The sequence below is a fragment of the Protopterus annectens genome, chromosome 4.part0, assembly GCF_019279795.1.
Source record: "Protopterus annectens isolate FY-2018-M chromosome 4.part0, PAN1.0, whole genome shotgun sequence".
In the NCBI taxonomy this organism is placed as follows: Eukaryota; Metazoa; Chordata; order Ceratodontiformes; family Protopteridae; genus Protopterus; species Protopterus annectens.
In genome coordinates this window covers 148,861,376-148,886,402 of record NC_056733.1, presented here as the reverse complement: position 1 = coordinate 148,886,402, position 25,027 = coordinate 148,861,376, and the positions used below count along the sequence as shown (strand labels likewise).

Here is a 25,027-nt window from a genome sequence, read left to right as displayed (position 1 = left end):
AACACGATTCAAAAACCAAGCATGCTGACTGGACAGCCCAATCATCGTGCGCATTGTAAATCAAGCATATACTAATAGAAAAAAAGTCTGGCAACTGAAGGACCATTCAGGGGCCAGATTTTCTACTGGTATATGTTAAGGGACAGAGAGAAATATAAGAAAAATCAGGTACATTCTACTAAACTAAACAAACAGAAACCTACCTGATTTTCCTCCTGTTTTTGTGCTGTCAGTCATAAAAACTGCTTTATTTGCTTTTTTTTTTTTAAACTGTTAAAAAGTAAACAACAATGGAGATTCTGTTTTCTCTGTCATTTTTCCTGCATTGATGTAATGTGTAAGCCTGGGAACCTAACTCCCATGCACATGCGCAGTACATCATTCTAGGGAAGAGAACACAGAAGAAGACTGAAGTGCCCTTATACAAATACATTATTTAAGAAAAGCAAGCAATTTATTTCTTCAAGAATGCGATTATATAATAGCAATAATCCACTCCTGTTTATGGGTATCTCAATATTTGCCCAAAGTTCGCTTTATTTAATCACTCGGACTTCACCCTCATGATCAAACCTGATATTCCAGTACACATTTGTGGACTATTACTAATTATCTTGCCTTTGTATCTAGGCATCATTATCTGTGAAGGCAAGATATTACTCAGGCCTTGTGTCTTTCTTGAACATGTGCATACTAAGCTCGATCATGGCTCTCTGCATGTCCCACTAGGTACACTACCTCAGATCATTCACTTCTACATGATATAATGCAAGGTTGTAGTCATATTTCTCTGGTTTTAGAGCCATTAGGGTCCTTGTGACATCACAGATCCTGGCACTGGACCCACAGATTATATTCACTCTGTTCTTGTCCAGTCTGGTTAATGTGGAGTTTGTATGCCTAACTTCAGAGTCATTTATGATTAAAACACTCCCCTGAGCATAAGCAGATTTAGTGGACCTTATGAGTTTAGATCTGCTTAACTGGTGACTCGGGTGAGATGTGTGGATTTGCAGTATGTGCGAGTAGAACATTAGTAGGTGTTACAGATTGTGCTGACAGCTGAGCTCCTTTAGAGCATGTTCTAAGGCATGTATCAACATTTTCTTTACAGCCTCAGTATAAGTTATGTGATTTATATGCAGGTGTGGAGGCATGATGCTTAATGATACCAGGTTGACATGGAGTTCTGCCTCCATGTTTATTAGATATTTAGATGTCTCAAGGATTGCAGGGGTAGGAGCAGATTGCTGAGCCATTTTTTTCCAGAGGAAAAAGGGCTAAGGGTCATCACAGTACTTATGGGGTGAAGGGGAACTATTACAATAAACCCTAAAAATTTATGGACTAAATATTTTGGGAGCTATGTGGGTCTTCCATGAATAATGAATAGTGGTGATTCTATAACTGGCTACAAAATGGCTACTAATACTGGTCACTCTACAACTGCATGCAACTAGGAATCAATGACTCTCTGCTTACCAGCCAACTCTCCATCTATATGCAACCAAAGACACAAGGTAAAGAGAGACCTTGTGAAGATATCCATCATTACTTTTCCCTATCAGGCTGTTAGCACCCCTCATCCATTAGTGAATCTGGGTGCTTTCATAATAGCAGATATGTTACTTCTATGTTAGCGAACCTGCCCTGTTGTTCCTGCAATATATAGACTTCTATTAGCAAAGTTGTTCTTTAACTACCGCATTTTTATTGCTATGTTCATATTTTGATATTTCACTTAGATTTATTTGTGTAACTACATTAAAGAAGACTGGATACTTCATATCTTGTATATCGGTTATCACAAATGTTTTAAAAGAATGCTGTTCCCTAAAAATGTAATACATTTCCAATGTGTGCTTATCAAAATTGCCTGTAACAGTACAATGTAAAAGTCATTTTTATTTGTTAATTTAATTTGCTTATTTTTAAAATGCAATGATTTTGGAGTATTTTTGTGCATGCTTTGGACATTTCTATATCACATTACCCAACAATCTTGTGATTGGTTCACTTTGTTTTCTTTCTTATTCACTCATAATGGCACAAACACTTGTAAACACTAAACATGGCAAATGGCTTTCCTATAGGTGGCAAAATGTCAAGCACAGCTGTCTCGTAGCACTGGGTTTTCTTGTCTGATTCTTACCTAGGGTGCTGTACTCCCAGTGTCTGTGTGGGTTTTCACAGACACTTTTTGTTTTCTCCTAAATTCCAAAGACATGCTGTACAGGAACTAATGTTCCTTTAGAATTGTCTTGTGATATGCATGGTGTGTGTGTCTGGCAATACGTTGCATGTATAGCACTCAAGATAAATGCCATTGCTCTTCAGTCTTGAATGTCAAGATATGTTCTGATTCCGTTTATTATATATTGCAAATGATGCCAGCTAAAAGATGTGTGAATTAAGTGTGTGTGTGTGTGGGGGGGGGGGGGGGGGGGGGTTGCCTTTTTTTTGTCCTGACCATAATCTTCTGTAATCTTCTGGATATATAATATGCAAACAAGCGACTTCTCACAACGACTTATGGATCTCACCATCAGTTATAACTAATTTTACTGAGGACGTAGCTGCCCTGAAGATTCCTGCCTTTAAAAGTGTTAGGCAAACCTTACTGCCAAAGGAAATTCTGCAGCTGAATTTCAGTCAAGTTTTTGAAAACAACAGAATATCAATAGCTTCATCTAAAAATAATTTAAAGCAGAATGAAGAAGCAAATAAAAATGCTGAAATATCTTTAGAGCTGCAGACATTTTTCCTCCACACCTTTGCATTAATGTGTTATGTACTGTAGTGTTGAAACTGCTGAAAGGCCTCTTCCACATCCTCAAAGCCTATGCAGCTTTAGTTTAGGGTAATTTCAAACTTTAACATATTCTGCTTAAGAGAGCAAAACATCCCTGGCGAATGCAATTCTCTCAGCCACCAGCTTCTGCTGGGAATTTTCCAACCTGAAAAAATATTGAAGCAGTGATTGTCCTCCAACAAAGGAAACATATTGTTAGAACAGTAGCCTTCTGGTAGGCTTAGCAGTCTGCAGGTAAATGCTACTCCCATAAAAGTAAAAATAAAATTAAATGTTCTGACTCACCTCAAGCATTCACAATAAAAAAAACATGTTGTTCTATCCCCGCACATTCTACCTTATTGTCTGTTTTGTGTAAAATCATCTGAGGGGAGAGCAACGGCTAGAACTCCCTTTTAAAATCATACTAACTTTACTTTTAAACTCTGCTCATGCCACCAGAATTTTGCATCTCTAATACTCTAGTAACTCCAATCTAACTCTCCACCTTCTTCTCTCTACTTAGTTGTAGAGACCTTCACATCCAACAGTGCTTTGAAACATTGAATTCTTCTTTAAGCCTGTCAGTCTATTACAAAACTTACCTTCTGCTTACGTAATTTTGCCTGAATGTTTTTCCTGTTGCTGCACATCTTGTTGCCAAGAAAACCCCACTCCATTCATTTTATTGTACTCAGGCTATCTTTACTTCCCAACCCTACCATCAATTCCCACAACCACTTCTTAATATACATTTATAGCTACACACAACTAATCATGTCAATATCAACCTATTTACCTAACACACCACAACATTGCAAATTCCTTTAACACAAATTACTACATCACTTCCCCTCTAAAATAATTCTTACATTAGTTCCTCCTTCTTCCTTTGTATCTTCTACTATACCACTTCCCCAATGAAATAACTATCACTTCCTCCTTCTCCCTGGACATTTCCCCTAGCTTTAAAAGTATCGACATTCTTTACATATCAGAACCTAACTTTTCATTAATATTTACACTTCCAGCTCACTCAACACATTTCAACCTCTTGTGCACCCTACTAAAATAATTGTATCTTCCTTCACTCTCTCTACCAACACAGACTTACAACATAGAGATCTCCAACATATCTCTTTCTTCCATCTCCAGCCTCTCTACCCTTAATCCATCTCTGCCTACATTTTTCCCCATCATTGACAATGACACCATACTGACAAACATAGTACACCTCATTATAGTCCTCTCATTTACACAACAGTTCTATATTATTTCCTCAAAGAGGTGTTCCACCGAACACCACTTCACTGACCCTTAAACTGCGAACTGTGAAAACAGCAAATGGCCATATCAGTGATTTCTTTCCCTGGGAAAGAAATTGCTTGGCCATACTAATCAGTTTGCAATTTTCCCCACTGTAGTACAATCTCTGAGTGGGTATGGTATGGGGGGTGTTGGGGGGGTGAAGCCCCCCACTTTGTAACATTTGCAGTGATGTGTTGGTATTTGTAGGGCAAGAATTTCTTTTCCAGGGAAGGAAATCACTCATGTGGACATTTGGTGTTTTCAAAGTTTGCGGTTTAAGGGTCGATGAAGACGCATTCAATGGAATGCCTCTTCAAGGAAATAATATAGACCCCACACAACATACATGCTATCACAAATATCTGTATACAGACTATATATCTAACACTAACCTCCAACACTCATAGCAATAGTGGATGTGGCAGAGTTACTAAAGTCATCATCTCTACAATACTTCTCATCTACAACTCTTCAAATGTACCATCCTAAAACAAGATAAGCTGTACTATACACCAGCAATGAAAAATAAGTACTGAATCCAAAAGTTGTTTCCTGGACGCCATTTCTCAAATCCACTATAACTATGAGCAAACATCCATGATAATCCAAGTCCAATTCAAGACCCAACCATAATTACTATCCCCTTCCCCCACCCACTGTCATGTCTCTACCACAAAAATCACAGGACAAAGAGTTAAAATTCATCAATAGTAACCTCAGGACCTTTATCGCCAATAAAGTTGCTGACATGCATATATTTATATCACACCATGGTAGTAACTACTGAGACCTGGTTGAAAACTATTATCAAAGCCACTGACATTCTTCCACCAGGATATAGGATATTTACAGCCAACCACATAGGCAAAAAGGCAGGTGAAGTAGCTATCATATCTCCTAAAATCTAAACATCTCTTTGTATCAGCACAGCCAGCCCCAATTTCATAATGCAGAAATCCTTATTTTCTTTCCAAAACTTAACTCATATAAGAGCCTATGTATTACTGCAGTATATTTCCATCCTGGATCCTAGGTATTCCATCAATATAGTGCATGAAACACTAATCTTAGGAGACTTTAATATAGACTGGTTCAAAATTATATCAGACACACCCTCTGCAAGCATCTACCTCTCTGGCTTTAAACAACTCACAGAGAATCCCACTAGATGCAATAAACCCAATAAAAAGTATCACTGTTAGACTGGATACTATCACCTCACCCTTGTAATATCTCCATTATAGATACCTTAACTGATATCCTAAGACAATATCTATCCACTTTTGCCAATACAAATATACTAAATCATACATCTTTATGCTTAATGGTTGAGCAACACTAAAACTCCCTTTACAAACTATTATTGCTTGTATTTTAGGAATTATATCAACCTTGACCTAAATTTCTTTCTTAGGTTTGTCACAGTCAATATTAGTTCCCTCCATTCCATAATACATTTTAACTCATTCCCTCCAATGGAACTCTAGAAGTTTGTACTGTAACTTCCAATGGGTGGAGTCTTAAGTTTTTTGTTAGAATTACATTATGCCCTCACATTTCATACAAATGTTTATATCTTAGCAGCCATAATTGCTACTAAACAAGAGTAAATTGTGAACTCTTCAGCACAAACTATTTTTATTGTGGTAGTATTACTTAGGTTCTGGATTTTAAACTATATATTATAAGTCACGGTAAACATAATTATTATTACATTTGTAATATTTTTTAAACAATTTACAATATCTGAAAAAATGCTCAAGTTACACATATACTATGAGTAACATTTTGTTGATCCAGTTGATAGCTTTCTTATGGGACTAAGCAGTTCTGTCTGTGCTACTTACTTGTTGAGATATTTAGAAAAGCATGACATTTATGGCGATATATGTGTGATGTGGATATCCCACCACTGTCAGCCAATATCTAATGTGAATATCCCACCACTGCCGACCAATATGTGGTGACCTTTCTCTGGGCCAGTAATCGAGGAGCCTTAATCCTCACTATTGCCGCCAGTGGGGGACATTCACTGGGAGGATAATAGGTCCACACACAGTATTTCCAGATACAGCTCTTTGCATCAAGTGCAATTTCCCTTAAGAGCACACAGAGACCAGTCAATCTGGGGCTGGTTTCTCTCTCTTTTTCCAGATACCCAATAAGACTCCCCATTGGTACAGCTATAGAGTTGAGTCCTTAGCCAGGGTTCCAAGGCAAGTCTTCTAACACTCTCTCTGTCCAATCAGTGCTTCATGCCCCTGTCCAAGTAGCTGACACACACACAGTCTTAGAGATTTAATTTGCACACACACACACACACACACACACACACACACACACACACACACACACACACACACACACACACACATCTGGGAAAGGTAGGTACAGGTTTACTAGTTATGCACACTCTTGCCCAGACTATAAGGTAGTTATCACTGCCACCATAACCCCTCACTAACTACTTTAAGGCCCTTAACAAAGTGTGTCCAATTTTACTGAGTGAAATTAATATTCATACAAATGGTAGTTTGACCAAGAGCAAAGTTATTAGGAGTTCCCCACACAGTGTCAACAAATAAATATGCAAGTACTCTCAAAACTTGAATATCTCTACAAGGAGCAGCTACAATAAAAGGTTTAAATATACTGAAATATAAATATTAAAAGAACAAGACAATGCCAAATATATATTCAAAGTGTCATCAGAGTTCAAATCACAGGAAATATTTAAAATAACATTGAAGGGTAGGCTCAGACGAATAAAGAAAAATAATATCTAAACTATATTCCTGAATGAATCTAAGAGAATTATACTATTCCCTACTTATTTAATAGAGCAAGGCAGATGATGTAGTGAATGGTCCTTCTGATTGTTGTCAGGCCCAAGACAGAATACAGAATGCTCTGTCTCACTAAGATGCTTCTTAAAATAATATCTAAAATATTACTTCTGAGATAGCTTGCAGAATGACATCACTTCTTGTCATCTGACTGCTAGTTTCCATGCAAAACCGCTATTGCTGGAATCTGGCAGGACGTATCACCTACCTGTAAAAATATACACAGATGGGTATTTGCTCAGATCTTTGACAGGTACTGGAAGTCATAAAACAATTACATACCTCCATGCTTCCAGAGTAGTAATTAGTTCACCCCAAAGACAATATAGAAAGCTTCCTAGTACAGACTTTGTGTCTCTGGCTGTATCGAAGCCTGTGAGATAGCATCATTATGGCCTAGCCCATAAAGTGATTTAATTTCACATATTTTCTAAAGTTTGCTGGACTGAGGGTAACCCTCCAGTTCCCTCTGTTAAAACATACACATCTAACAGTTACAATAGTGCATATACATTTCTGTTCTCTCCAGTAAGGCATACTGTGGATGCATTTCAAACACAAGCATTTTACAAATACCTTTTCAAAACAAATGTCTTTCAATTTGATATACACATGACATGTTCTAATACATTTGTAACACCAGCATCTTGTATTACATACAGTTCTAATACATTTGTAACACAGGCATCTTGTATAAATCAGTTTGATATTCACAAATGACATATATTATTTATCAAATTACAGTTAGCAGTGCTGGCAGTACCTAATTTTGTCACAATATAAATAAATATTATATAAATAGCAATTAATATCTCTTTACCTGCACTAGACAGAGGCCAGATATCAACATGGTAGTACTTCCCTTATTGTAAGCTTTAAGGTGAAACATGTTAATAGTGTGTATGTAGCATGGTTTAAAAATTATTTATGCAAATATGAACAAGCAATATTTGATGCCTAGAGGTGTCAGTAGGATGCAACTGCAAAAGCTCCTACAAGCTTCACCCAGCTGTAATGAGTTAAGTGGCTTTCCTGTCAGTTGCAAAGACTGGATTTTTACAGAGTCTGGTCCCACTTCTCTACAGTGGATATCAGTAGTTGCTACAAATAAGTACCCTGATCACCCTTTACTGTTCTGTATCTTCACAGTGGGCAGTTATGTTGAGTCTATATTATCTGAAGCTTCAACATTTTGGATCTCATATGTTCGACAACATATGAGCGAAACTTGAATCTTCAAATATATAATAAAAATGTAAAAAAAAAAAAAACACTTCCCTTAACACTCTGAGCAGGGGGGCAAGCCCTCCTGCACCCCCCCTACTTAAATATACCAACTCCAAGACTGCACTTCAGTGCAGAAAAGGGAAATTTTCCCATTCTGTGTGCATGGAGCCATTGTTTTTCACTTTCGAACTTTTTAAAGTTTGATCATATGACATTCGAACTTTGAAACATTCGATAATTTTATAGGGACCCATTATATTTGCTAGGAGAATTAATTGTTGCTGTGGTTACACAAGCTTTTGGTTAGTGCCCACCTATGACTCCACAAGTCTTTGTACTATTTCCTCCATTGCTGGGTCACACGTAAACCATGCCAGCTACAGAGCAGTTACAGGTGTGTAGGAAATTAGCAACACAAAGTATGTTTTGTCTGCAAATTCCTGTCTGAAACTGCCTGTTTCCTTTGCTGACTCATTTGCCTCATGAAAAGTTTCCCCTCAACTGATTGGAATTGGTTCTGTAAGAAAGTCAATACCTGTCACTAATACACCATCTTCCCTTCCTAATTATATTTCATGTCTACCCTACTTCTTTGCTACTATATCCGTCTATGAACTCCCTAACAACTTAAACTCCTGTTCAGGCATTCATGGACAAAACATGTCTGCACAGGCAAATACTTATTAATTGAATAAGATGGCTTTACTTCACAATGTAACCACAACACAGAAGACTCAGACTGCAGGAATAAGACATTGTTAAATGCCAGTTTAATTGCTATCTAATGCACAAAGACCGTCTCCCCAGAGCCCAATTATTCCAGCATAGCACACAGAGCTCTGCATCAAATGAGTCTGTATTGACTCTGCTTCTTTAATATATCAAATTATCAGTACTATCATTTTTAATACTATATATGTTTACTAAGATATTAAATGAAATGTGCAACTAATATGGCATAAATATTATACTAGTTTTGGAATATAATACATGGGTAGTGGGCTTTCCAGAGCAGAAAAAATACAAGCTGGCAAAACTGAAAACAAAATAAAAGTCCTAATACAGTGCAAGGTGCTGGATCAGGCGAACAGGAGGAGTGGATGGAGTGTACCTTGTTGAACACATCTAGAAAAGTTGCCGTCAGAGTCACTGCTGGCACTATTTACTTTTTATGGGTGGGGGGCTTCCGTGCCTTTTCTTCATGGATATGAGTCAGGAGTTAATACACGCAAGTAATAGAGGTATGCCTCTATAAAAATTACTTTCCATGACTTCTCCATGTGGACAGAGCTTTGATCACCTTTTTCTGTCTGGTTATGACATCTTTCTGATACAACACAACTCACAGTAGAATCACTGCTTAACAATTTGCACACCTTGTATACAGACACACAGAGCACATTCACAATTTTATCATATTCTAAAAGACTAAGGCAATTTTGCAAACTGTGTTTAAAGTAGGCACTATAACTGAAAAACTGAAACTTCTCTGTGCTCCTTAAGTCATACACAAAGCTGCACAGTAAACAAGCAATGATCCCAATATAATAAACCATGCTTTATAAATTTGGATACACAACATTTTGGTACTAATTGTACTTCTGTATTAAAGCATTTGCATTATGGCAATAAGAGGAAATAGAAGGAAAAGACTTTTAATTGTGCATCAATAAACTCTTTTCACATGACATCTTAACACATTACGCATGTAAGAAGGCATGACACATATGGCTGTATTTTCCATCTCTGAACGTTAGTAGGCTAAACTTCAAATGGTTTCATGTCCTAAGACCAGAAAGTTCTCCCTCAGATATCTACAGAACTCGCCAGCACCATCTTCACACTTAATTCCTGATACAAAAAACATAGTAGAGTAACAACTTTCATGAAAGCTACTTCTCTGTTAGATAAATCCAGGAAGCCCCCCCATTAACTACAGTTCATAAAGGCTAATAATGTTCTTAAATATTGATTAAATTACATTAAGTTGTGAGTCGGATAATTTAAATCAATCTACTGCATCTATCTTAGAAACAAATGAATCGCTGTAACTTCATACTGCAAAGAAAGACTCATGATCTTTGTAGACACAGTTAATAAATAACTACAGCATTCTAACAACTGCTAAAGAAAACTGAAAGCACTGAATGTTAGCAAATGCATTATATCAAACTTTACAAAGGAGAAGTCAAAAACTATGCTAATGTATCTTAAATGTGCTATCATTAAACTTTGCATACTCAACTATCACTTCTCAAAACCTGGTTTTACAACAAAAGAATGTAATTACATTACACAAGTACACAAAGAACAATGCATGCAAATCTTCTTCAAAACAGTTTTTATGTGACAGAAGTGCATACCGCACATTTAAAGCAATATCAATACAGTAAACAACCCATACAAGGAAAAGGCACAGGAAAAACATTTTGCCAGATGCAGAAGCAGAGAGAGATGATACTGCATATAGAAAATACAACTATGTAAAATATATTGATAAATTGGCAAAGCACAACATGATAATATAAAAAATATAACATGAAAAGAGGTTACAAATTTGTACACATTTAAATAGAAAGAAATCACTATGGAGCACTGATTATTTATTCATGTTTTGAAATTAATTTAAATTAATTCCTAGCTATACTACACTACAATGAAGAATCTTCTAGGCCCTATTTACTTGCCAAGATAGACCATCACAATACTAAGAAGTTTACACAGATGACCAATCATGCTGTGTTCTCAAGATAATTAATGCTTATTTAGCAGATTTTGATGACTTGGTTAAGTACATTATGCAGCTAGTGCATTATCTACTATTATCAGCAATATTAATTAACTTCAACAGATTATTTCAACTTTCAGGGACTGCAGGATATTCCATCCTGAACCCTATCACTGTAACAAAGCACTCTAAATATCAGACACTGAAAGTAAATAATATCAACACTTACCATGGGGTGTTATTAAACAGAATTGCTGTATTTACTGTGGCATTTGCTGTGGTATTGGGGGATGGACGTGGAAGTTGAAGAATATGTGAGGAACCTACTCTGAAATGCGCCAGCATTTAAGTCACAAGACTATGTGCATGTCTTACATCACTGGATATTAATATTTTCAATAATCCAGATGACATACAATAAAATAATAGCTTATGAATTGTTCAACCATATAAAAACTTCAAATCAGCATTGACAAAGAGAATATATGAACTTTTGTTATAAATCCTACCATGAAATTATTTTTCTTGAACAAGGTAGAAGCAATTTTCCAAGACTACATTAGACACAGAAAATACAATTCACTAAAAGAGTATTTCAGACAGCTACTAGAATTTTTCAGGAGGTTGAAGTATTAAGAAGGCTGCATAGATCCTTGCATATTTATTAGTCTGCACCATAAAATACTATATTATTATAAGCAGATATATTAAATTATTCACACTCTCAGTCCTTCCATTATATCAAGCATCCTATCCTCAACATATCTGTACAGTACTGTCAAAACTAATCAAGCCTTCAGCATTGCTTTTGTAACCCGACCAAACTTTGAATTGTATACTGTGATCCTCAGACAGAACCTATTACACTACTTAGCAATATTCTTTTGTTTATTTATTTACTGGCTCATCTCAAAAATATTTCAGTATATTGAGTTACTTAAATCCGCATAATTGTTTGAACATGTGGATTGCACAAAAAGTACTCTAATAACTGGAAATGGATTTTAAATGCTGAAAACAATGTGATATCAAAAGGGTTCCACAATGCTTTATACAAATGTCACTTACCATGATTAGGTTTGGATGACCGTACAGGGGTAAAGTGGTTTTTGGCTAATGATATAACTGATGTTTCTTCTTTTAGGGCGATATCTATTGCTGCAATTGTCTCTCTTTCACAATGTCCAATTGGTATAGGTCCTTGTTGAATTAAAATGTCAGCGAGGGCCCTGTAGAGAATATAAATAATAAGCAGTTTAGCAGAGGAGTTTATTTTTACTATTTACTTAAGAAACATACTCATAAATGGCTAGTACATGAGAAATGTTAATCATTATTTCAACTTTTGAGTGTGTTTGAATAAGAAGTGGCTGTATATATTGCAGTCTTTCATTAGTATAATTTTCACCCATTAAATAAATAAATTAATGTGTGCCTTGGCTAAATTACATGTTTCAGCAATTTAGACTAAAACAACATCCATATCATCCACTTCCAGGATATCATGCAACAAAATGAAGTTGCAAAGCCGGCTTCAACAACTTACACATGGTGTCTTTTCTGGTAACATCCTGCATTAATGAATCATATATTACTTATTTAGTGCACTTCTTGCTGGAAGTTACTGCTTGGCAAATGAAATGAGGCTTGTTATTGGTGGCAGGTGTACTTTTTCTTAGTACATTTAAATGACTCACTGGTTATTATCATTTAATTTAGCTAATCATAACACATAAAGAAACAATGTGTGTATCAAAATTAATGCTTATTCCCAGCAGTACAGTCTCCTCTGAAATGCTCTGTCTATGTTTTTTGAGAAACTTAATACTAAGCAGTTTTAACATAAAATATTGTGTCTAGGAAGCTCTATTCTTTTTTCTTTTTCAAGAGCTTAAAAAAGCTTCAGGCTCTAATCAGTGCATACCCACCCACAAATCAAATTGCACAACCGTCTCTGTGCCGCCCTTTACTTTTCCTTCTTGGCAATTTATTATGTTTTTCCATTTGTTCACCCTCGTTTTTTCATTATTTTAACAAAATGAATTCTCAGTGAAGTAGGAGTTGTGAAGCTTTAAGTTCCCAGCCAGGACCATTCCAACTCAATGTTTTTCCAGTCTTTGTTTTTTGTTACATTAGTACTTGTATGCCAGTTTATGTGTTTGAGTCACCTAATTCACACCTCTTTTTTAAGATACCCCCAACACTTTCATCACTCCTGTGTCATCTAGTGTTGGGCATTGCATTCACACAGCCTGCATCCTTATATGACAAGCTTACCTTACATTCTCTTTTAAGGTACACAATTTATACAGCTCAGGATAAACATGCTATTCGTTTTTGCTTAATATAACATTCTCTCCAAGTATCCACCACGTCTGCAGAGATTTCAAAGAACTCTTCATTTCAATAAAGGTACAAAATAGTTATTGCATTTAGTACAACCAGCATGGCTATGTATTCACTTCAGTACTACGGTGTGCCTGACACACTTGCCACTTATTGATAAAGTAATTCCAGAAGAACAGCTCAACATCTGGAGGTTCATAGTCTGCTTGCAACACTTCTGTTAACACTTTAAGCAGGTGCATGATTTTGCATCCTATATTTCATACCTGCCTGAACTGAATAATACAACCTGAGATATATGCCTGTTCTTTAATTTGTTCTATTATTCCTTACACCGTGAAGACAAAGCATATGGTTCACATCAACAGTTAATATAATATTTGTTTAACAGTCAATTGTATTTATAGCTACAACATCAAACTGTACAAGGAAATAAATTAGACTTTATGGGTTCTGTCTGTAATGCACATTCAGCCTAGACTCTTTAATATACAGCATCACCTTTAGGGTACAATAATTCTCTTCTTTGTACCAGGTGCCTAGAGTCACTTAAAGAGGGTTATTGACTTGGTTTCTAGAATTATAACCAATATATTGTCTGTTAGAAAAATGAATGCCAGGAAATTCAGGGAGCTATTAGATTAATCAGACACCAAAACTATTGAACCATTAAACTGAGTGGGGGTGTATATTTTGGAAATGTGAGTAATAATTTGGAAATGGGCATGCATCTATGAAAGGGTAGGAATTCATTCTCATGAAGCTGTACAATTTTGAGAAAACTGGATCTTCTCTGACTTGCACTGTAAGGTGGGCTTATATCCTGAGAATGATTAAAAGTATTCTGTGCCTCAGACAGTTAGTGGAACAGTTACCCTAACTTGCTTTTCTCATGTACCTCTTAGAAGAGCATTGCAACAGTTAGACTTTATCCTGATTCAGTTGTCAAGTCATTCTTTTCAGTCTGGATGCACATCAGACTTCGTCAAAGTAGGAGCATCAGTAAAAATTATAAAAGGGCTGATGATACCTGTTGGGCATCAGAACTATTTATGAGTCACATTAAATAAAAAGAAGGCTCAGAAAAGGCTGAATAGTCTAATTAGGGGACGATTGTGATGCTGAAGGCCTTTTTGTATCTTTCTTACAATATATTCTTTTTTTGTCATTTGGCAGGAGTGGGTAGCTTATTTCCCATTACTATGTGTGCTGTTCTTTGGAAAGGGCCCAAGTCCAGCAAGGCTGGAGCTTAAAAATGACAACTGAATGGAGAAACACACGAGTATGTATTGACACAACTCTTCCCCGTTTTGAATCACACAGTCAAAGAAATGAGACAACCAGATATTGTACTATTGCATTACAAAAGGAATGATTCTGGGTCTGTGTCTAAGAAAGAATTATGTAATAACATATTAAAGGCATGAAAGATAGTTCTCTAGGTGCTGATATCATATGGTATGTAATCATGCCATGTTTAGTATTGAGGGGTGCCAGTACTCAGAAAGCCACAGATAATGCCAAAAATATATTGACAGAAGAATGTCCAAGGAGGCATGGAAAATTAGCTTTAGAGGACATGGACTCCTTCATCTGGGGATAAATATCCGATTTGCTACAGACCAGGAGGGGACAAATTAACCGAAATAGGGGCAGATATATTAGCTTCAAAGCCTGGAAAGGGATAGATGAGGATCCACTCAGGAACAAGTAGAAGTTAAAAGATTTGAAGCTTAGATATAGGGAATAAATATATAAAAATTAAATAAAACAGCTGGTGGAATGAATCATGGTTAATACTGGCTAGGGCTGAAAGAGAAATTAGGCACTATCAAGTGTGTGTGTGTGTGTGTGTGTGTGTGTGTGTGTGTGTTGAAAGGGTATAGCACCGGACAACAACAAATTACAATTAATATATAAATGCAGATCTTAAGTAAAGCACTAAAGGTTAGCTATCTGCAATTTTCAGTGCTATTTCTGACTTTTGCCAAATCATGAAAACCTGACAAGTAGAGCAAAATGTAACATTCTATTTTATACCAAGCCTACACACTTCACTTTGTATAAACTAATATTTAGTTACCAATATAGCAAAGAAAATGTTTTGAAATTAATTGTATTTAATTAGAAACTAAGCTAAAATGAATGATCAATCAAAATACCATAGAAGCTTGCTAACTGCAAATCTGGAAACTCAAAACAGCAATGTTCCTCTGAGGTTTAAATACAATAACTCAGTAAAGAAAGAGATGGTGTAACTGAAGAACCTCAAGCTGAACTTATCTGTAAGCTAAACAAAACGCTGCTATTTTTGTAACAGCTCAGGTCAGGCACATACACTTGCATATGCTGAGGCTCTTAAATGTAATCTGTCTAAACCACAAAACCCTCCTAAATGTAACAAAAGAAAGACATACTCTCAGCAACTTTACAAACACACAACAGACAGCACCAACCATGAGACATGCATTCAAGAGTAAAATGGTCTCAAGTCAAAAGGCCAAAAAGTCAACCTCTACACAATCCGATATACTAGCTATAGTTGGCTCCATAATGAGACACACCAATTTGCCACTTACCAATCTGTGCAAGCAGAGTGTCATGGGCAGTTACCAGTTATCAGGTGCCAGTATTCACCATATCAAGCATGAATCCACAACTTTGCACCACAAGTACACATGTGACACAGTCATTGTGCACATGGGTGTAAATGACTTGAGATGTACCTACCTGGAGCATATGAAGAGAAACATGATGGAGCTTTTGGAATATGTGCTGAGGCAGATGTAAAACTATCCTTAAGCAGCAAATTGCCTTCACCAAGAAAGATGCTGCTGTACAAACAAACAATTATTGACTTCAACAATTGGCTTTGTTTCTGGTGTCATTCAAATGGGGTCCAATATATATGCATACATATATCAGGCTTGGAGGAGATAGACACTCCAAACTGCTTTGTTAGGTTTGGCCTGCACGTATCCCCTAGAAGTCATTCATATACTGGAAAAGACCTTTCCCCTTCTCATAATGTCTTTTTTAGGCAATGTCACTCTTCAAAAACTTCCATCATAAAACATAGTTTGGATGACATACGGGTACTTCTACGCAATACTTAAAGCCTTAACAAAGAACTCCACTCCCTGCAGGTACTGTTTACCCTGGAATGCATTGATACATGTATTGTCACCAAGACCTGGTTCAAGACCATTGAGGGCACCCCATCTGTCGAAGGTTTCATCACCTACCACGTGTTGAGGCTCACCATACTTGACAAAGACAGTAAAGGTGGCAGGTCTCTATATTCATAAAACATTTCACCTGCAAACTCATTAGACAGGATAACTATCTGGAACTCCTCCAAGTCCAACATACCATTTAACAAAAATCTTACCACATCATGGCCATGTATAGACCCCCTAGATTTCTCCCTGGTCCATGCCTCCTACCTGACTAGTATGGCATCCCTATGTATTCAGCCAAATTATATTCTTCTAGGGGATTTCAACTACACTTCCATCAATGGGAAGACTTTTACGTCCCCCAGCATATATGCCCATAGATTTCTTGACTTCATAAATGCAAGCTCATAGGACCAGCTAGTCTGCAGCCCAAGTAGGGCCATCAAACCCTGCACCTAGTTCTCACCAGTATGAGGCAACTTTGTTGTCTACCAGCTGTAATGCCCTTCAAAGTCAAATTGGACCATAAATCAGTCACATTCATGATAAGACTGAAACCATAAGCAAACCCCAGTAATTCAGTATTCCGAAATTATGGTAAAGTTAATAAAAATTGGGCATGACCTACCTAAATTTGACACGCCATCAAACTTGATGATCCATCTGTTTATGGGGAATGGGGAATTCTTTACTGCCAATTTCTATGCACTTATAATTAGCTACACAGATGCATATGTCCTCCTTTAAAGTAAATACAGTAGCGCATCGATTATCCAAATGTTGATTATACAAAATGTCAGTTATCTAAACGCAGCCATCCTAAGAGCACTTACCTATACAACTGTATAATACAGATTTACTAAATATACCAAAAGCATTCTACAATGGTAGTAATTGCAGTTACAGTATTTTTATTCACCTTAAAATGTATTCCTTCCTTTAAATAACTCCCAAAATTTCAATAAGCCCAGTATAGTTTCCACCTCGCAGTTGCATGTAATAGATGAACCTCTGACTTTACATTAAGCAACAAGGGTTTGCATCTCCCTCAGCAACAAGGGTTTGCATCTCGATCTACATCCTCAAAGCAAAACCAAGAATGTGATGCAGACAGGGGGGAGGAGCGGCAGCAGAATGCAATACAGTAGCTATAACCAGTGATGACAATGCACTTGTTCATTCAAATCCAGTAACAGCGCTGAAGCAGCCTAGTTGGACTTCTTTTATACAGTAGACTTAACTGGCCAGTGTAGGACATGGATAAGGAATTGCTGCACTGTTTTGAAGTTACAGTAATAATCAGAAACCATTCTGATATTTGCATTGCATTACTTTTCGCTATCCTGTCCATACACTTGGCCAAAATAGGGCAAGGTTTTCTGATACTATTTATTTCATTTGTAACTGAGGAGGATGAACCAGTTCAGTTAGGCTTTTCAGTTATGAACCCATCCAAAAAGGGTATTTTTATAGAACGCAATTACAGAAATAATGAATGTGAAGTAACAGTGAGCAATCACAGTGCAACTATCGACCAGTGAGAATGATAATTTTCAAAACACAGCTTTTAAGTGAGATGATTCAGTAAATGACTTACAACAATAATTATAAGACAAACTATCATACTTTCAAGACTTAGACAAAGCAGATTACACGTGCTTTATACAATTACAATAGAGGTGAGGCTCAGGTGACATTGACAAGCTATAATATAAGTTTAACTGTGAACCTTGAAACAGGAATAGCAAACATGAAGCAATGTTTACAGAGCACAAGCGTTAACTACTGTATGCTGATTCTAGATACAGTCAGGAGATTAACTATAAAACTGTAACAGCCCAAGGTCATTCAAAACATTCACAAGTTCATAGGTTCATAGGTTCATACTAGGCTATCTGCCCGAGGGCATTTACAAGCCTAGCCCATCGTTTTGTGGCTTACGCCACCCCTTTAGTATGGGGAACTATACCCATTATTTTGCTGTGCCTCTGTCGAGCAGTGACACTGAGGTAATCCCTGGGGTATATCTGCGATCTCCCATCCATTGGTCAAGATTTCTCTTGAACAAGGCTAGCGAGGTGCTCTGCCTCACATGTACCGGGATTTTGTTCCACAGCATGGGTGATGAATCTATCCCTCCAGCACGTCCTCAAAGTGATGGTAGAGATATGTTTCAGGTAGGGCAAGAAGTAAATAACGAGAACAAACATACCAGGAGAAAGGAAGGAGGAAGGGAATGGAGCAAGCAGAGGGAGAGGAAGCCATATGCAGCACGGTTGGTTAGTCGGGTTACAAATACTAGGAGATGACAGGTAGAACAGGTTAAGCAATATGCAGCTGAGGAAACATTTGCATGATAAAGATAGTATAAAGAAGCTGAAGAGTGCATTTATTTTTTTTTCTTAGAATGTTTATTGGTTTTAAATGCAAAAACAATTAAATGGAAACATAGTCCAGTTGTCTTTTGTTATGCTTTTTTAAAAGATAAGTACATAGTTAGTGGCGGATGCACCCTTTGATGATGAGTCATCTAGAGTATGTGATTGATCACTGGTGCATGGGTGGGGGGAGTTGACTACATGAGCATACAATACTGTACTCAGTTCTCTTACTTTTGTTATGAGAAAAGGGAACTGCAATGTTTTACCTATTTAACAAAGATACAAATTATCAATAGACTAGAAAATTGTGAAGCTGGATCATCTCATGAGATTTTCAATGTAGGGAAGGCTAAAATCTCTGAAATCAAAAGTAAAAAATATATAATTTTGAAGTCTGCATCATATCTGAACAGTGAAGACAGGTTGAAAAGAAGAAAAAAACATGAAAAGCCCAAAAGACAAAAAATTAGAAAAGGCTGCGTGTTTATGATTTGTACAAAGAAGTAGCAAAAGGGAACCTATCTCTGGTCCACTATTGTGTGAAAAGGCACTTAAGTTAAGCAATTAGCTTGATGGTCCATTTGAATTTAAGGCTAACACTGGTTGGTTGATGAACTTTAAATACTGTCATGGTATAAATGTGGTTAGAAAACAACAATGATCCTGGCTTTCAAAATTTGGAGGAGGATGAAATTTTGTTATTTGTGCAAGAAAAGGCAGTGACCGATGATGAAGATGTTGGAGAGGGGGATGCTGAAGAAAACAGAAAAAGTGGACCAAGTCATACAGAGGTTTTTACAACATGGAAACTGCACTGTCCTAGTATGAGCAACAAGAAGAAAGCTGTCCTATTCAACTTCTGCTTTTTAAGAGAGTCCATGATTTAGCTGCCAAGAAAAGACTATCGAATTTAGTTCAAAAAATTATTCATGATTATTTTTTATAATGGATTATATGTAGTTGTGTCCTGTTTGGAATCTCTTATGCTGTAATTTGGTAAATAAATATTTTACTACAATAATATACCTGTACTGTACCATGTTGTGCTTACAGTAAACATGTTTTACTTTTCTTGTTTAATGCTCATCAAGTTTTTTATCCAGTTCAGTTATATATTTGATTATCAGAAGAGTCTGATTATCTGAACTACCTTAGGTCCCAATTAGTTCAGATAATTGACTCTCTACTGCACAATGCCAAATGTAAAAAAAATAACTCATTGGTGGAACCCAGCTATAAATAGGCTCTACAATAAAAGAAAAAAGCTTATTGCACATAAAAATAAATATTACTCTCCAGATGCTCAAAGCTTTCTTGTTAAACTTTACACGAAACTCTGGACCCTGAGCAAATCAAACAAAGGTAAATATGAGGGCAAAACCACTTAGGCAATAACAATCACAAAGACTTCTTTAATTATGGTAGACATCCCAAAAACAATGCTCATCACTGTGCAGGGTTAATAGTAAATTATATAAACTCTGACTCATAGGACATATCCAGTTTGCTAGTAGATAAATGTAGCTCACATTCCCAGATCACATAATATCATCCACAACTCCCCCTTAAATCTCAGAAGATCAAGTTCTCAAAACCCTATCCAAGGCCAAGATCATTGCTTCTATGGGAATGGATAACATACCAGGATGTCTACTGGCTAACCTGAAACAGGACCTTAGAGAAGCTATTCAATATCTGCTACCAAACAAGCTTTGTGCCAGATGAGTAGAGGGCAGCAACTGTCATCTCCTTGCACAAAAGTAGAGTGTCTATTGACCCATGGAATTATAGATCAATACATTTGACCAGCCTCATATGTAATGCTCTACAAAAGAGCAATATGGGATTAGGCAGCACAGTGTTGCAATGCATAGAGTTTTCATCTCCCAGCAAGAGGTTTTCCAATTCAATTCTCAGCTGAAATGTTTTCTGTGTGGATTCTCCACATCCTCACTGCATTCATGTATGTCTCCTTAGGGTATTCTGGTTTCCTTACATATTCAAAAACATGCTGTAGGTGGATTGGACACTCTAAATTGGTCATAGCTGTGAATATGCATGCGAGTGTGTGGTATGAACGAACAGCTGTGGCAGGGCTAGCCACTCACTGGTGAGAAGCTTTGCTCTATATCATTGCCCCTATTGAAGTGGAACCTTGACCCCATGTGCAAAAATGGGAAAAGGGATTCTGGATGGATGGATATATGGATGAATGATTGGATGGATAGAAATAAGGACATAGGCAAACTACAAACTCTTGGCCCAAGACAGTCCAGTTTTTGTCTAGGGCAGATCCTATCTAATTAACCTAGTTCACCTTTTTGAAAAAGTTATTAAAGCAATGGATCAGGGAAAATCATACATGCTACATATCTATACCTTGCAAAGGTGTTTGATACCATCCCATATTCAGCCATGACTGACAACCTCACCCATCTAAATGCAAATCTCTGTGTAACTTGTTAGCTAGCAAACTGTCTCAATAACAGAGTACTGGAAATTATGGTGAGCAACTCTACCTCCTCCAAAAGACCTGCCACTAGTGGTGTATCCCAGGGTTCAGCCGATGGACCATTTCTCTTTGGCATTTAGTTCTTGGAAGTCAACGCTAATGTTAAGGGTTTATGGTTGTCCAAGTATGCAGATAACTTTAAACCTGGTGCATCATAAACTATCCAGAAGACACCAAGATTCCACAACAGCGCCTTCCCCAAACAAACAATTGGTAACAAAACCATGACCTAAAACACCAAAAAATGCATACTAGCAGAGAACCCAGAACCTATTTAAACAATGAATTGCCCTTTGATGACCATGCATCCATTAATGTAAGAAAATACTTTTTTCATTCTGTAGCCTCTTAGTAAGTGCATGGCATCTGGATCAAATGGTGTGTGCATTCCATTGTATCCAGTATTTATTAGGCTAATCATTGAGTATAATGTCCCCTTCTGTCTGTACCTGTTCAAACACCTCAGATAACTTGACTGACCACTATACTTTCTCACCAAAGACGTCAAAAAATTACACTGACCACTTCAAATTCCTGTCTTGCATCTTATTATCTTACAGACTACTGAAAGGCAGTCTCTGCCTTACATTCAAAACCTCAACTGACTCCATCCTTTTAGACCTGCTGCACATCCACAAATCCAATGGTGGCATTAATATCCACTTAAGGGATCGTAATCTTTTCTGCAATATAAACAAAACATGTGTCCATATAATGCAAAGTATTTCTCATACTCTGTTCAGGTGTAATCTGGATGAATAGATGAAAACCTACAGGTTCATCTTCTGTTTGGCACGTTTGCCTTTAAGGATGTGGTAACATGTAAATGTTTAACTGGCTCTGGCCTAGTAGTACTTAAAATGCAAGGCCACTGGGTTATTTGTAAAATACAATGACTAAAAACTTCTTGGGAATGCATGACTAGACTTTTAAGGATCCCCATGGATAAAATAACCTAGTAAGTACCCATGAATCCATGAAGTAATTGAAGATGGACTAGTTCCGAGAAAAAAATGAAATTTCTTAGAGTACTATCTCATCACTGATGATATGATTATTAAAATAAATTTGCTTAGTAAATGAAATGTCCTTATTTTTCATTCATTTGCTTTAGAATCCACTTCCATGAGAATGGCACACCTGATTTTTATTGATAACTTTTACAGTATACCAGGAAAGTCTAATATTAAGAAACAGCAGATGCAAAAGGATGATCATTGTGGCTGAAGAACAATTTCTTCATGTAATATTTTATATATTAATATACTAAACTTTGAGAGAGCACAGTTTTTCAAGTTATATGTAGGCTTAGTTTCCATTTACAAGTCTTTGTGTTTGTGTGTGTGAGTGTGTTTGTGTGAGCATACCTGTTATAATACTTTACCAGTAACTTGGCTTTTTAATTAAACTACATTAGGCATGTCATGTAAAACGAATCAAAACTATGAAAGAATATTACAGGTTGCTTTCATTCCATTTCTTTTTGAACTGCTTTGATTTTAAATTCATTATGTGTTCGATATTAGTGAGATTTTTATTAAACATGGAAAGAGCGAATGCAGAGTAGATGTTATGTCGTGTGTGTGTGTGTGTGTGTGTGTGTGTGTGTGTGTGTGTGTGTGTGTGTGTGTGTGTGTGTGTGTGTGTGTGTGTGTGTGTGTGTGCATGTGCGTTTTATTTAAAGCTTACAGGGTTGCAATGACATGCATTTATTATTCTACTTACTTTAATATCTTTTGATGCACTGTACATATTTACTTTGAAGCCAATCATAATTTCAAGTAAAAGTCAAATTACAACACCCAAATGCCACACAGACAGCATTTATTGCAAGAAAAGCTATATTGATTTATAAGTCTTAAGGAAAATATAAACAATTATAAATCATATAATGTTGCTTAGATGTTAAAAATGACAGATAAATTTCAGAACAGCAATTCATTAATGAAAATTAGAAAGCTAGTTGTGCAAAAATAAATACAATAAAATAAAATAAAATGTAATGATGCAGGCAGAATTTGAATTTGGAAGCAATGTGACTTCATTCATTATTGACCAAACCACCACATGCTAACAGGTTATATTTTCTGGGGGGGCACTCAAGTTAAATATAAATTTATTATTAGGCATACTGGATGTATTTTCATTTCTAATCTCGGACGAAAACTGGAATGACAATGGCTAACCTACATTTTAGAAAATGAGTTGCATGGTACCCTTAGGCCATACCACAATCATCAAAGTAAAACTAAATGCTGTTGTGATGCCCGTGCACTGGCCCAGCAAGCAAGGAAACTCAATCCTCACCACTAACACCAGTGAGAGGTGTCCATATAGGGAAAGGATAATAAATACACATACAGTAAAGTACAATTTCCCTTAAAAGCACACAGAGATCACAGTCAGCCTGGGGGCTGGTTTCTCCCTTTCTCTCAATATCCCCAATAAGACTCCCCACTGGCACAGCTTTAGGGTCCAGATCTCAGCCTAGTGGGCAAGCTAAAACCTCCAGCACCCTCTCTGTCCGACCAGTGCTTGTGTTCCTGCCCAAGTAGCTGACACATATACACTTTCAGATAAGAGTTATATACAACCACACAGACATTCCTGGGGAAGGCTGGCACAGGTTCACCAGCTGTGCCCCTTTTACCCAAACTATACGGTAGTACCACTTGCCACCAACCACTAATATTTATCATCTACTAAAAAGCCCTTATGAAAAGGTGCCCAATTATACTGTGCAATATTATTATCCAAATGGTAAGTGTGACTGAACAGCAAGGCTATTGGAGTCACTTTGTACAACATCACTAAATACATGCAATGTACTCTTAGAGCTTACATTATCTCTACACAAAACAGCCACAGTTGGAAGGTTTAAAAATATTTAATAATAAATAATAAAAACACAAGACAATACTTCTTTCTACACAGTGCAAGGCAAGAGTTCAGAGATCATAGAGAAATACTTAAAATAATACAGTAGAAAAGTTCTGACATCACTAAAGCTAATCTAATCTTCCTAGTTTCTAGCTATATATAAGAGAAAACACAGTTCTAAAATAAACTTACATATAGACACAGACAGAATGCTGTTCTCAAGACAAATGCTCAATGCCCTCATTCTTTCTGTCCTTAAATTGATAACACAGTACCACTGATTCATTTCAGATTATATCATTTCTTTCTGGTTCCCAGGCTAACAGAAACTCAGAGGTTAATAGCCCTTTTGATCTTGCAGCTTGTCAGGAAGCCAGAGCAATAAAAAAAACTATACATGTAAATTCTAGCCATTTACTCTGGCCTCAAAACAATAGGCAGAATGTCTCTCTCTGAGTTTTAGATCAAGGAATTTCACAATGCTTGACTTATCAGCTTTCTTACAGCAGAGTGCACTGTTGTTACATTTTTTTTTTTTTTTTTTGCAGTTCAACATCCAATACAGTCTTTTCACATTTAAGAGAACACACCTGTGGCTTATATTAATATTTACAAATGACAGAATTACTACAAAATTCTATCTATCTAGGCTGGCAGCCTTCACCTATCTTCACCCCCCCCCCGGAGAATTCAAGCTAGTTTTTCAAGTGACCCTTGAGAAACTTTGCTTGAGCGGGTTAGGTCTATCTGAATATACCTTACCCCATTTGCTGTCTTGCGAGCCCATTGCTAATCCCACTGTGGTACTGCACTGATATATCATATGCTT

The 25,027-nt window shown here is 36.7% G+C and overlaps 1 protein-coding gene across 1 annotated transcript in view; it reads right to left on the bottom strand.

Annotated features, from left to right (window-relative positions):
- SHISA6 (shisa family member 6) overlaps positions 1-25,027 on the bottom strand; it is a 1,067,716-nt gene that overhangs the window by 384,561 nt on the left and 658,128 nt on the right. The window contains exon 3 of the mRNA XM_044068141.1: positions 11,969-12,129. Within this exon, the coding sequence (XP_043924076.1) occupies positions 11,969-12,129 (161 nt within the window). The remainder of the gene's footprint in view (positions 1-11,968; positions 12,130-25,027) is intronic.